General features: G+C 31.0%; 1 protein-coding gene across 5 annotated transcripts in view; it reads right to left on the bottom strand.

The window, feature by feature from the left end:
* Positions 1-12,954, bottom strand: part of LOC107440182 (uncharacterized) — a 44,607-nt gene extending 31,653 nt beyond the window's left edge. Inside the window, exons 1-2 of one of the 5 annotated variants that reach the window (XM_016053031.4) lie at positions 12,346-12,554; positions 3,694-3,733 (exon numbers count right to left, since the gene is read on the bottom strand). In XM_016053031.4, the coding sequence (XP_015908517.4) occupies positions 3,694-3,733; positions 12,346-12,409 (104 nt within the window). In that variant the 5' untranslated portion in view covers positions 12,410-12,554. Of the gene's footprint in view, positions 1-3,693; positions 3,734-12,007 lie in introns of all 5 variants that reach the window. The other 4 variants (XM_087158836.1, XR_015432423.1, XM_087158835.1 and 1 more) reach the window with 4 other exon arrangements.
* Between the last annotated feature and the right edge of the window lie 1,972 nt (positions 12,955-14,926).

Raw genomic sequence — 14,926 nt, forward strand, 5'->3', positions numbered from 1 at the left:
CGTAGATGTTGGCAGCTAGGGGCGTTTTTCATACAAAAAGGGGAATTTCTACCATTTCGGCAAGAAATTTGTTAATCTTCTATAACTCAACATAGTTTTTTCGAGTCTCTTTCGCAAAGGAAAACAAGTTTAAGTGCCTTACACTTGAATCGAAGCTATAATTTTGCACTGTATTTGCCGTCTTTCTGTAAAGATTTATCTGGACTTTAGAAAGACCAAATAACTATAATATTTTAAAATTATTTTAAAAGTTATTAAAATGTCACCAGTTTAGTGACATTTTTTTACCTAGATGAAAATTATCAAATTCAATTTCTTATTCACATTTTCTTCAAATTCTTATGATCCCAGATGATGCAACATTAGAGTAAGTTTTTAAATATCAAAAAATTTGACCGCAAACGGTTTTCATTTTCTCAAAACCGTAGCTTTTCTCCATACTGTACGCCATTTTCAAACTAAACATAGAGGGCGCTGGCTAAAGATAGGCTAAATTGACCTAAAAGTGATGAGTATAGTTCGTTCATCAGGAGTTGGACTTTGGCTCCACCTTCATCACGTGGTATCCGACGATACAGTTTCGCTATTTCTGGGAGAAGGATGTGGACAATCCTGAACAAGGTTGCTAATTTGGCAATCGTCTGACAAAAATATTTATTTCGCAATCCTTATGCGCATTATTTTAACACTAAATATTTCATAAATTTGATGACATTCCTCTTATTTGAGTGAATAGTTTGTCCTTTTTGAGACATTTAGCTGCAATGTATTTAATTAGCTAGAGTAACGAAATGGATAACAGCAGATGATAAAACGAAGTAAGTGACTGAAAAAGAATTCACTGTTTGCGTTTGGCGCGCATTGATGGTTGTCTCAATTTCAAGAGCGGAGATCCACTCTTGACTCTTCGTCCGAGGAGGTGGAGCCAAGTGCCAACTCCTGGTGAACAAACTATAACTGTTGCAAACGTAGATCAGCTATGAAAACAACATATCGAATCACATCACGCGACTTCGCAAAACAGCCTTTTAAATATACTTCAAGTTTTATTTATTTGTTTAAATAACACAAGTTTAGCGATAATCAAAATCATCAAACATCTAAGCTATTAATAAAATCGTATTTATTACCTCATTTAATGTTATCTTTATTGAAGAACGCTAGAATGGGAGAATGTATGTCTTGAAGTAGTCATGAATGAGTTAAGAAATTGAGTCAAATTTCGACAGCTTTATTTAATTTCCTAGGTGCATCAATGGAAGAATTTGATATCATGATAATTCTACAAAATTACAACAGAAAAATCTTTGGAAAGGAAATTTAATGTGTTACAAAAACATTTCTCCCTTACATATTTTAATTATTTATAGTATTAAATTTTTTTAATACTTATGACTTAAAAACTTTAAATGCATTTATGATTTTGTAATGTTTGCCATTAAATAATTTTCATAATTTTCGATATTTTAGTAAATTACAGTTCAGCTTATTAATAATATTTTTTTTAAGTAAGTAATTTCGGTAACGAAACTCAATGATCAAACAGAATATTAGTAATCAATTAGTAGGGTTGCCATGGGACTTCTATTTAAACAATAAGTTTCCGAATCTTTATGGTTAATATAGTTAATATTATTATAGTTAAAAAAATTTAATGATCCATTTTAAAAAAAAGCTACATATTTCATAGTTAATTTGAATAATTTGGGAGATCCACCAACAACTCCTACATCTGAAAGCCTCCACGCGGGATTTTATAAGTAGTCTGCTCAGATTATTTATAAAGTGAACCAGTTGTGCACATGAAGCCCAAATTTTATTTTAAAAGTACTAACTAACTAATCAAGTTTTTCAGAGTACCTATCCATGTATGGATATCTGCTCTTTCATCTAAATTGAATAATACGTGGTGGAAGGGAAGGGAGGTACTGCGTTAACATTAAGTTAAATCTCAGAATGAACAATAATTGATAAAATCAAGTCTGAGTCATACATAAAAATAAATCGCAAGTTGATACATAATAAAGGGAACAAATTGGAGATAAAGATAAAGAAAGAATATTTACACTATTTACAAATTTACAAAAGGGGGAAGACTCCCTGTGCACTCTCTCGCCTCCCCCCGGTGTAGCCGGGCTTCATTGGTGCAGAGAACACAGTTTGTCTAGGGCAGTGGGGATAGTCATGATTATCCGAAATGCTTAGAGAGAACACAGTCGCTTAAGAAAAAAGCGGTTATCGGGCTGAAATTTTTATTGTCATCTATGAAATCAATGTCTAATAACTTATTGAATTTACATGTTGAACAATTTTTGGCACCTTTAAAAAAGGATGCATTGAGTTTAAAAAGGCACTCGTCTATTTTGTCGATTTTGAGGTCATTATTTCTGTTCATTGAGGTGTTATTTCTGACAAGCCAGGGAGCCCCAGTGATTCGTCTTAAGTTTTAAAAGTAAATGAGAAAAATATATCATATATATGTGAGAATTGAATCCGTAGTGGTTGACAAGTAAATTAGACAAACTAATCATATTGATAAATTAAACAAATTTTTAGACACATATTCACTACCACTTTCTAATTTTTAGTAGATTTTCTATTAAACGGCTCTTTCGTAAACTGGTTAACACGTTGAATGCCACGTTACTTTTACATGGCTTGCCCGTCTGGCCAAACGGTTAATAACTACAAACTAAATTAGCAAATTTGACAGATTTTGCTAGTTTTTTAAAAGGTTTAGCATGAAATGTCTGAAAAAAGTGGTGAATTATATAAGAATACGTATTGTTCAGAAATACTGGTGGATAAAAATCTACTAAATTGAATTTATTAAACAAAGAAATACAATTAATAAACTACCACTCGAAAAATATTTATTCGCTGTCCGGAGCAAGTTGGCATCTCGGTGTACATCAAACCTGCCAACTTTTAATCCCTTCCATTATCATTTTTCCCAGTGGTATTAAAATGGAATTAAAACTTCAATTTTAAGCAAACAAATACGTTGTATTTGAAAAAAATTAAGTTGACAACCATGATAGTAACGCATATTAATATATAAGCTTAATTTTTGTAAGAATAGTGGTGATCAAAATCATTTAAAAAATTTAATTTATAAAAGAAAAAAATAGTATATATTTACTACCACTTTAAATATGAAAATAAAATCTCCCGCAAAATCCGGGAGAGTTGGCAGGTATGGTGTACATAAATAAGACTATTTTTGTGCGTTTTATATTGCATTCATTTCTTCAAACCATTTTAGTAACGATAATAATATACAAGTATTAAAAATTTGCTAGAATTATGTATTTGTAATAATCTTGGCTTCGCAGGTCACCGGTGACTCCCGTGACACTACAAACAAACTCTGCGCCGGTCACCGGTGACCCCCATAGCATTCAAGTGTTAACCTTCATAGGGGCCAGATCTGATTGCCTATAAAAAACCGTGTGGAGAAATTCAGTTACAGGAGGCGTTGGCTGAGGTTGCGTAAACCATAATGATCGAAAATGAGAATTTTTTTTTATTTTTATCGGAAATAAGTATCTATAAATTTTTGATTTAAAAAAAAATAGTAGGAAAAACAAGATTAAGTGGAGTGCTATGTTAATAACAAATTTTATTCTAAAAAAGATAGAGGTATAAATAAATTAAATTGAATTCGATTTATAAATTTGAACAAGTACTCACCAAATACAGCAGAGTAGACACAGTAAAACACACATCTCACCTGAAATGCATTTTCAAGTAAAAAGTACTTTTTAAAGAACACCAAAAGACTGTTGCCTTCTATGAAATCAAGACTTGCGTCAAGGTGATAAAACCCATGAAAAATATTTACGACCGAGGACATCCTATGACTAATCTAATGTTTACCATAAAAATTGCCCGAAATATGGAGGAAATATATTTTTTATGTTTTCCGCATTAACAGTTTCTCATTATGTTATATTATTAAAAGTGAATTGAAAAAAAAAAATATAATGACAGGTTTTGTTTGATCTTTGACGCAAGGTAAAGCTCTGGTTTATTCTTTAGGAATCAGTGGTTGTTAGAAATAAAGTAAAAGAACACTGAAATGCTAAAACAAAATATAAAAAAATTAAAAAATTCTTTTCAACGGCGGCTATAAAATAAAAAATAAAAACATAGCTATATATTGATCACATTTCTATTCATTTTTGACGATCCATGAGCAGTATTTCGTTAATTTCGAGAATCATTTCGTCACGAAATCACGTGAATTGTGACGAAACGCGAACTCTCAAAAATATGATGAAAATGTTGCCTCAACTCGTTAATTTGAATGACGAAACTAGGGTGAAGACTAGGCAAACGAAACTGAAGTGGCGAATTAACCCGACCAGGCATTATGTTGGTCAAGGAGTTGGACTAGACTAGTACCCTGAAGTTCCGGGATTCTAATCCCGCTTCGGGGAAGGGATGCTCGACCAATATGGTGACTATGTTAAAGTGACTATTAGAAAAGTTAGATGTATTAGACACAACGAGTTTTTTTTCTTTTTTTTTTTAGCAAAATTATAGAACTACGAAGTATTTCTTTAATTTTGACGAAATTCGTTTTCTCGACGAAGTTATTTCGTCACTTAGATGAAATTTTTGCTCTGAGCATGTACCAGGAAACGGTTTCGTCAAAAGTAACGAAAACGTACTACTTGAGTATCCATTTTTCCTAGTGACTGCGATATTTCATTTTAATTTCCGATGTAATACTTAAAGGTCATTTTTTTGTTGTTGTTTTAAGGGCTATTTTGACAGGAGCAGACAAGTGTATATTTATATATATAATTACACTTTTTTATAATCTTGTAAAGTGCGCAAAAAAAGACATCACCCTGAATAACTTTCGTTCCAATGATCGGATTTTCACGTACAATAGTGTCAATGATGTTTCTAGGGGTAATTTCAAATATTCTAATTATTTGTTGCTAACTATTAATTAAGTTATGAAATCATGCACAAAAACGTACTTTCTTCGAATTAAATTTTTTTTTTTTTTACATATACTTGGATTCTTGGCCTTCAAAATATAGAGGGCAGCCGCAATTTGGAAATAGTGACTCTAATAGTTAGCGGATGAAAGCTTGTCCCCTTATTGTTAATTTCACTTTTTGCATTTTCAGCCATATCTTTAAAACTAATTGAGCAATTTCAAAAAAAAAAAAAAAAAAAAAAAGAAAAGAAATGTGTTTTTTTTTTCTTAAATAATAAAAGTGCTCAAAAGGAAAGACATCTCCCTGAATAACTTTCGTTCCAATGATCGGATTTTCACGTACAATAGTGTCAATTATGTTTCCAGGGGTGATTTCAAATATTCTAATTATTTGTTGCTAACTATTAGTTAAGTTACGAAATCAGGCACAAAAACGTTCTTTCCACGAATTAACATTTTTTTTTTACATACTTCGATTCTTGGCCTTCAAAATATAGGGAGTAGCCGCAATTTGGAAATAGTGACTCTAATAGTTAGCGGATGAAAGCTTGTCCCCTTATTGTTAATTTCACTTTTTGCATTTTCAGCCATATCTTTAAAACTAATTGAGCAATTTCAAAAAAAAAAAAAAGAAAAAAATTTGCACCCACTTATTAAACCCATTTTCCTAAAGATAATTTCACGCAAACAATAATTTGTAATAATTATTTAGCAATTTTTATTATTTAATTTAATTGCGGATGAAAAATTTTTGAATTATGAGGCATACAATTTTTTTCTGCAGCAAAATCTAAAGTTTCATCTGTTTTTATTCAGATAAAAGCGAGAATAATTAATATTAATTATTTTTAGAAAAATAATTTGGGGACAATATATAAATAAGCGATTAATATTTAAATGAGGTTAACTTAGAAGGAACTTGACATACGCACACATGACCTAAAATTTCATTCCTACATTCATATTTTTTCCTCTGGTAGCCGAATGTTAATGTTTTTTTTTTTAAATAATAAAATGTTTCTTTTTAAGTCGTTTGAAAATTTATTCCTTATTTAGCAAAGATATTTGAATAAAACATTATATTCAATGAATGTCGAGTTTTATGAAAGCATGTTTCTGATAGAATGTGATTAAACATCTGCTCATCTGCTTTCTTTTTTAATTTTATTTTTAGTAGGTTCATTAAATAAATGATACAATTTTAACAATACACATACGTATGCATTAATTCGGAATAATATATTTATCCATTTCTGCTATTATATTTTGTAATTATCAAGTAGCATAATAGTATTGTGCTACAATTTAAAAAATAGAGATAAAAGTTTTATAAAAGGTATTGTTATATCTTCTTGAATAAAATTGCAATTTCAACGATGATTGCATGAAATCGTGTTTTGATACTTCTTATTACTGCAAAGTGAAGGAAGTTGCCGAATACGTAGCCAACATCTTTAAACATCTTAAAATTTCTTACGTTATACATCGTCTAAAACGTCTTAAACACACGCGTCTAAATCGTGTTTCACAGGACAATTTTACCAACTACTTAATAATATTTTTTTTCATTTTTCAAAATTTTATTCTTTGCGCAGCATCGTATATTATTCTTCAATTATATACTAATCTATATTTTTAGTATTTTAATTTATGTTTTTCTTTGAATTAAATGCTCGTTTTTAAACTATTGTTAAGTTCTTAATATTAACATGTTGAAGGCTATGGGGGGTCACCGATGACCGGTACTGAGTTTGTTCGTCGGGCCACGGGGGTCACCGGTGACCGGCAAAGCCAAGATTTAATAATCTATATAGTATAATATATAGATTATTAAAATATATAGATCTATATATAATAATATAGTATAATATATAGATCTGTAGAGTATAATAATTGGGTTACATTAGAAACACATAATTCGAGTAAATTTTTAATTTTTTTATATTATCGTAACTAAAATGGCTTGAAGAGATGAATGTAATATAGAACACACAAAAATTGTTTTATTTATATACACAGAGATGCCAACTTGCTCCGGACAGCGAATCAATATTTTCAAGTGGTAGTTTATTAATTGTGATTATTGGTTTACTAAATTCAATTCGGTCGATTTTTATACACTACTATTTCTAAACAATTTGTAGGCTTATATAATTCACCACTTTTTTCAGATATGTCATGCTAAACCTTTTTAAAAAACTAGCAAAATCTGTCTAATATTTGCAAATTTAGTTTGCAGTTATTTACCGTTTAGCCAGGCGGGCAAGCATGTAAATTTGCGTGACTTTCAACGTGTTAAGAAGGCTTAGAATTGTTGATTTTAATTTAATATACTACGTTACTAGCGCTCAAAAATTCACGACACGAAGTCAATCATGTCTGGCGAACCTTGAGAACAGGCGCTTATCTTTAAGCACTCGAAACATGTTAACTTTTAATACCATCTTCATTATTTTGAAGAAAATGTTTCGTTCGCTCAAAAATAGGCATCTCACGATTCGCCAAACGTGAATGAGGCAAGCGCCAGACGCGCAAGATATGAGCAATTCAAGTAGTTCTTTTATGCTGCGCTTGTTTTACCATGAAAAGTTTCAAACAGAAATGGTTGAGTTACTGCTCCTTATCTTTTTTGAAAACAATTTATGAAAACCTTTAGCTGATTTAAACCCTATTACTGTTTATTAGTTTTTAGAATTAAACGTTTTCTAAAAAAAAGGGACGTCAAAGTTTTCACCATTTTTCAGTCATTCTTCTCAGTTGCCTTGGAAAAAAAGAGCAATCTTGTTATTTAACCCATGCACGCTAAGCCGCATACATGCTCAGACATTAATATACATGTTCAGCCACAAAATCTGGCGTATACGTTACGGTCAACGTGAATAATCGGTTAGTATTAATACTAACCGGTCAATACTATTAATAACCAAACAAGCCGGTAAAGTGAATAATTTAATCGAATTTATCACTCCAACTGGTCTTTATTAATAATAACCAATGAAGTTTAGTCAATGTCATGGTTTTGTGTTTTTACTGGGGGTATTTCCGTATCGTGATCTGCTACGCCAACTACTATCGCCAAGGCGCCAAATTGATTTCAAACTAGAAAAAAAAAATTTTTAAAAAAAGAAGAAGAAAAACATGGTGATGTTTTTTCCAGGGGAGGCTACGAGTTATACCCTTCAAATTGATACCTTTCTGTGATCCTTTTTTCTTTTTCTTTTTTTTTAAAGTTTTTGCGGGCCGTTGCCCGGAAGTTGCCAAGACTTGGTGATTATTCTGCCACAGATCACGATAGGAAAATCTCCCCCTACCAATATAGCCATAAAAGATCACTCTCCATTGACTCCAGATTCAAATGTACACATTTTTTTATTATTAACTAGCCTCCTCTGCAGACCAGCTGGTCCACCTTTTTAAGTAAATAGAAGTATTTTGAGACTCGCTCAGTCAAAAATCAAGAAAATATGTAAAAATAAATTCACATTGCTCAAGAGAGAGAATGGATTTAATGTTCATGCTCACATGAGTTTTCGTTAGTGTGGTTTCGTGCTGAATTTTTTAATTAAAATGTTTAGTACAACATATGCTAACATTTAAGAAAATGAAAATATGTAAATTATCTCGATGGCACATTTGATGGATAAAGTTCAGTCAAAAATCAAGATAATATGTAAAAATAAATTCATTATTGGTCAAGTGAGATAATGGATTTATTTATGCTCATATAAATTTTCGTTGGTGTGGTTTCGTGCTGAATTTTTTAATTAAAATGTTCAGTACAACAAATGCAAAGCATTTAAGCTATCTGCAACAAAAAGCATCATGCCAATCGATACAGCCAATCAAGCAATATTAGGGAAAGTTTAATCCGTAACAATGGTTTTTAACGCTAGGTTTACGGGACGCGTCATTTTGACGCATTCCGAATTTTATAAGGAAAATTACAAAACCCGTTTGCATTTTTATTTTATCTCTTGTAATGACTTTTATCCATTGATCGAGGTAAATATACATTGAAGTTTATTTTCTTCAAAATCGGTGAAATATTGAAATTCTCTTTGTGGTATACCAATCTCTACGGATATGCGTCCATTTGACGCTATCGTCATTTAGATAAAATTTTGAATAAACATGCAAACATCACATCAATAATAAATAGGAATGTACCGACAATACTTCAATCCGTTATCTCAAATGAAACAAGCGATAAACAACTGTTGCCGATGAGCAACAATAGAAAGAACAAATGCAGAATGCCAATTGATGTCAGATTTTGAAGGTTTCAGTTGCTTAGTTCGAGTATTCAAAAATAAAATTCTAGAATATTTCATAAATATATATCTCATATTTTCATTTTTTTTCTTGTAGTAAATAATTACTTTGTTTTCTAAGTGCAGAGATGCCAACTGCTCCGGTCACGCCAAAATAATTTTTAAAAAAAACGGTAAATAACTAGAGAGTAAATTTTGCAAATATAAAGTGGTGAGTTATGTAAGTCTACGAATTATTTAGAAATAGTGGTGGATAAAAATCTACTAAATTGAATTTATTAAACCAAGAAAGAATCAGAATTTATAGTTAATTCTTGGCCAAAGATGGCGCCACTGAAAAACATGAACAATCGCACCTCTCTGCCTAAACAGGCATGCGTCAACAACAGCAATTGATACTTTAAAATATATATTTGCTGTCCGGTGCAAGTTGGCATTCTTGTAAATGCTGTTATATGTACACGTTCATGCGTCAAATTGACGCGTGTTCGTAGAGATAGGTGTAAAAGAAACGTCCGTAAACCTAGTGTTAACAATGGAACTTTGTATTTTTGATGTTTATCCTGAACTAAATGACGCCGGAAATTGGTGGTTGTTTACAAATTATCCCATATAAATTTGTAAAGTGCAGAAAAAAATACGATCCAAATCAGTGCACTTGTTCCAGATTAATATCAAATATACGAGTGCACACAGGTTTTTACTTTTATATGTATAGATACGATCAGTGTTGCCAAAACTTGCGTTAAAAATTTCGTTAAACTAATTTCATTTATTTATTGCATTTCAATTATTTATGACATATTTGGCAATATGAGGTGAAAAATAATAATTGTAGAACCATACCCAGAGAGTAAAATAAGGTTTATTTTCACTCAACAAAAACCTTTTAATGTAAACCTAAAAAGGTTTGTTATGCGGTTTGCGTGTAAACCTTCTAACCTTAAAACGAGATTCCTGACAAGCTGCTCTATTCTACGCACATTACCCTAATCCAAAACCTTGAAAAACAACCTTCTATGTAAAAACCTTAAATAGAGGTTGACTTAGGGTTTTCAAGCGTGAAAAAAATCCTTTAATAAAGCTAGTTTTCAAGGTGAAAATAATCTTTAATCTAGGTAATTATAAGGTTTATTTTCGCAAAGTCTTGTATGCTCAGCTAAAATCCACCTTGTCATGAAATTTTAATGGACAATGCAATTTGATCCTATCGCTAGTGTGACGTCAGCTAAAACGTCATCATGGACCTAAGTGACTATACTTTTTAAAAAAGCTTCAAAAAATAATTTTAAAACCTTTTAGGATGAAAGGTTTGAAACTGCAATATTTTTGCTTCATTGAAAAAAGGTTTTTAGTACAAACATTTTCGTGACAACAAAAAGAAAATTCCGAAACAAGGTTGTCGTAAGGTTACATGCTTTCTGGGATAGTTACACATATTATAGCTACCTTTTTTGTAAAAAAAAAACTCTTTTCATCATTTACAAAGAACAAATTTAAGCTCTGGAGAGATAAATAAATTTTCATACCTTTCATGCAATTGTGAATATATAGTGATTTTTTAAAGCAAGAAGTAAAATGAATTCACTAAAAAGCATTTAAAAGTACGATATTTTTTTGGAAATTAATGTCATTCACAACAACTATCCTCGCTCAGTAGGTCAAATTTAATGTCTTTGGATTTAATTTTTCTGAGTTTTAAAGCGAGTCACGTGATTTATTTTTCCAGAAAATTAACGGTTAACAATAGTTGGAATTAAAGATTTTTTTTCCCCATCATACTCCCCGAGCATTTTTCCATATACAGGTATAGGACAAAACAATACATATACAATAATACTGTACATAGCACCGCTATGCACAGGTGCTATTATTTTGTCCTATACCTGCATATCTTTGCGATTTAACGCGTCTTCGATTTGAAACATAGATATAGAAAGTTTATAGACACCGTGCAGTAAAACAAATCAAGAATACTAATAATAACTAAAGCAGATGCATTTTCAACAAAAAAAATGTCCTTTTTAAAAAAGATTAAGAAATATAAAAAATGTCATTTTTAAAAAAAGGTAAAAAAAGTAGCGCATTTTTAAGATTTGTAGCTTTGGCAAAATAATGAGTAGCCCAAAAAGTAGCGGGTAGCCAAAAATCGATTTTCAGTAGCGCAGACTTTTAAAAGTAGCCTAACCCGCTACTTGTAGCACAATCTGGCAACACTGTATACAATGGTATGCTGAACTAAATGATGTCGGAAAGTGATGATTGTTTACAAACCACTCCACAAAAATTTGCAAAGTGTAGAATAAAACATGATTCAAATTGGTGCTACTGTTCCGAAGTTATTCGCGAACATAGATACAGACTTTCGTTTTTATATGTATAGAGACAATGGTATGCAGAATTGTCTCATTTCTACAAAATAAACCTTAATATTGAAATACTTGTACCACCATTTTATTCTTTTTTGGAAAAAGAAAAAAACAAGCATTACAACTATTTAGAAGGACGCTAGAAGTTAAAATATAAAATATAAATTATAACTAACGTGAAAATTTACTTTTTGATCTTTGTTATGACTTAGTTTTTTAAGGGTAAAAGGGCTTAGAACTTTTTTTATTTTTTAAAAAAAATAAAAGTGCTTTTTTTATTATGTTGGCAATATTGGTATCAAGGTGTCAGAAAGTTCAAAAACTCTGTTTAAATAAATGATTCAATAAACGCTAATTAGTGCTTATAAATTTAAATGATAGTGAATTACAAAATCGGAAATAGTACTCACCATACACAAACGATCAGACAAGAGCCTATTAGGACTGACATGCCACCAAAGAACAATACGTAGTGCATCCTCAAATAGAAGCCTTTCGAAACACCTAAAAAACCACCGCTTTTCACTCAGAAGAGAGTTATGTAAAGGTGATAATCCATAAATATTGATGTTTGAACTATTCTTTCGATGACAAATGTTTACGACACGATTACACAACGATGAGTTTAAAAAAAAGTGAAAATATGCAAAGAAAAATAAATTTCGGGTTTTTGTTCTAATGCATGAAAAAATCAGAATTCAAAAGCTATCGTGATTTTTTTTCTCGGAAATACAAAATTAATATTTACCGGTGACAGTTTTCGTGAAGTTAATTTTACCGAAATATTTGTCAGGTATTTTCTTTCTCCACATTTTGTCCGTAACCGATTGGCCCGAAGAACAATCATGTATCGTCTGCTTTTAAATTATCGTTTGAAGATATTGTTTTACCGCGCTATATATAGAGCCACTTTCATACAACTGACGTGATAACTTTAAAACTATTGAAAGCAAAACATTGGTGGAAGTGTGACCGATTCTGAGAAAACGATTTTATTTTTATTTTTATGGCTGCCGACTTATTTGAGTTTATACAGACTATTATGGAAGAATTTTATTTGACGTCTTAAATCGTTTGATGGAACATTCTTTTGTATTTATCTGAAATAAAATAAGTACTTGTTGATGTTCAAACAGTCTAACTTGTAAATCTTCATTAAAAATTTATGCTTGTTTTTAAAACTTTTTTAGATCACGTATTATAGTTAAAAGGATTTATGTGATGTAATTTTTATTTTGTTTTAGAATCATTGTCTGTCATTTGCGGGAATTATAAAAATAACTTAATTGTGAAAATAGGAAACTGGCATAAAGTTTTAATTTGAACAAGAAATTATATTTCTTGGAATCTGCCGTGGTACCTGACTCAGACTTCCTCCGAGACAATAAAATATTACTTCCCCGTGGAATAAGATATAAAATTGTTCTCATTTTTATTTCGATGTTTTATTATTATTATGACTATAAAGAATTTAATTTGTTATTTACTTTCGAAACATTTAAGAAATTATTTTGTAGCTCATTTAATCATTCATTTTGAATAATATATCTGACGTTTCAGAATCGATTTGAAATGAAGCATGAATCGAATTTTTTAATCGGGAAAGCTCGTGATTTTCGTTCGATTAAGAGATTACGTACCACTTTTTGGACAGTTTACCTCTCCTTTTCGCTGTAACAGTTTTTGGATTATTTCTGGGCGAAACGTGACATTTTGGTGATGTTTTTCAGGACATGATTAACGCGTTGAAAGCCATGGGGGTCACCGGTGACTGGTGAAGTCAAGATTATTAGAAACACATAATTCGAGCAAATTTTTAATTTTTTTATATTATTATCGTTACTAAAATGGTTTGCAGAAATGAATGCAATATAGAACACACAAAAATAGTTTTATTTATATACACAGAGATGCTAACTTGCTCCGGACAGCGAACAAATATTTTCAAGTGGTAGTTTATTAATTGTGATTCTTGGTTTAATAAATTCAATTTAGTAGATTTTTATCCACCACTATTTCTAAATAAATCGTAAGCTTATATAATTCACCTCTTTTTTTCAAATATGTCCCGATAAACCTTTTAAAAAACTAGCAAAATCTGTCAAACTTTCAAATTCAGTTTGTAATTATTTACTGTTGTGGCCAGATGGGCAAGCCATGAAAAAATTAGCGTGGCATTAACGTGTTAATACACAGGTGAATATAATGAAGACTTCAGAATTGGTAATTGTTCACTTTTAAAAAAAAATTGAAAATAAAAGTCAACAGTTTTGTTAGCTATAAAAACAAATTGGATACCACTTTTTAATTTTTTCATGAGATAATGCGAATGATGTTATGTTTAAACCAAAGAAGTTAGCGAGACAGATATGGGGGTGAACGTTCTTTAATATCACACGATACTGGGACTTCAGTGACAGCAAAAGAACGAAAATTAAACGTTCGTAATTTTTCTTTTTCAATTCCATTAGAATTAGAATGTTTTTAAACTGGAATTGAAATCTCTAATAATGTAAATGGATTAAAAAAAAAAAAAGAAGACATGATTGATTTATACCAAATCCAAACATTCCATTTTGAGACTTTATTTTATAACGGCGTTGGACAGCCGATTCATTTTTCGTTTAACAGCTATCAATGTTCAACTCCGTAACCTTGTAATTTTGAGCCAAATTAGTAAACAAGGGTCCAGGATGTTTGTATTGGGACAAACTTGCTTCCGTGAAGGATTGATGAATCTAACCCGCATTTGAGTCAAATGGAGAGCAAAACCTCGAAAACCTTCCACGGTTAACCAGGGATTATAACTCCAGGGATGCCCCACAGGAGACAGAAAATTTAAAACGTGGTGATTAATAGAAAACAAACATCAATTAATAGAGATTAAAAATAACTTTTTTTAGCATATTTCTTTTAGTTTACTAGTGAAAGTGATTGCAGATAATATTTTTTTTTGCTAGAAATATGAATAATTTACAATGTATGTCACAGTGGTAGTTACGTTTGAATAAATTAAATAAATAAAAAATGAATCGAGTTTTTACCACTACTTTTTAGTCACATGTAGCATCCATGAAGATCCATCTACCATTGAGGACATTTAATTGTTACGATCCGCTAGCAGAATTCGTATTGGTTTGCCAACGTTAGGAGTCGAACCTGGGTCAAATCATTAGGAGGCGAACACTCCATCCCCTGAGCCACCGTGACCGATTTAGCGATGCACCCTTCTTCAGAATAGTAACTAAAAAGTCTACTAAATGAAAAATGTGAGCAATGCTTCTTCATCTTTGCAGTTTATGACCTAACCAAATCCTTTCTCAGCACTG

The sequence above is a fragment of the Parasteatoda tepidariorum genome, chromosome 3 (assembly GCF_982258835.1).
Source record: "Parasteatoda tepidariorum strain Cologne lab strain chromosome 3, Ptep-v5.0, whole genome shotgun sequence".
NCBI classification, from domain to species: Eukaryota; Metazoa; Arthropoda; class Arachnida; order Araneae; family Theridiidae; genus Parasteatoda; species Parasteatoda tepidariorum.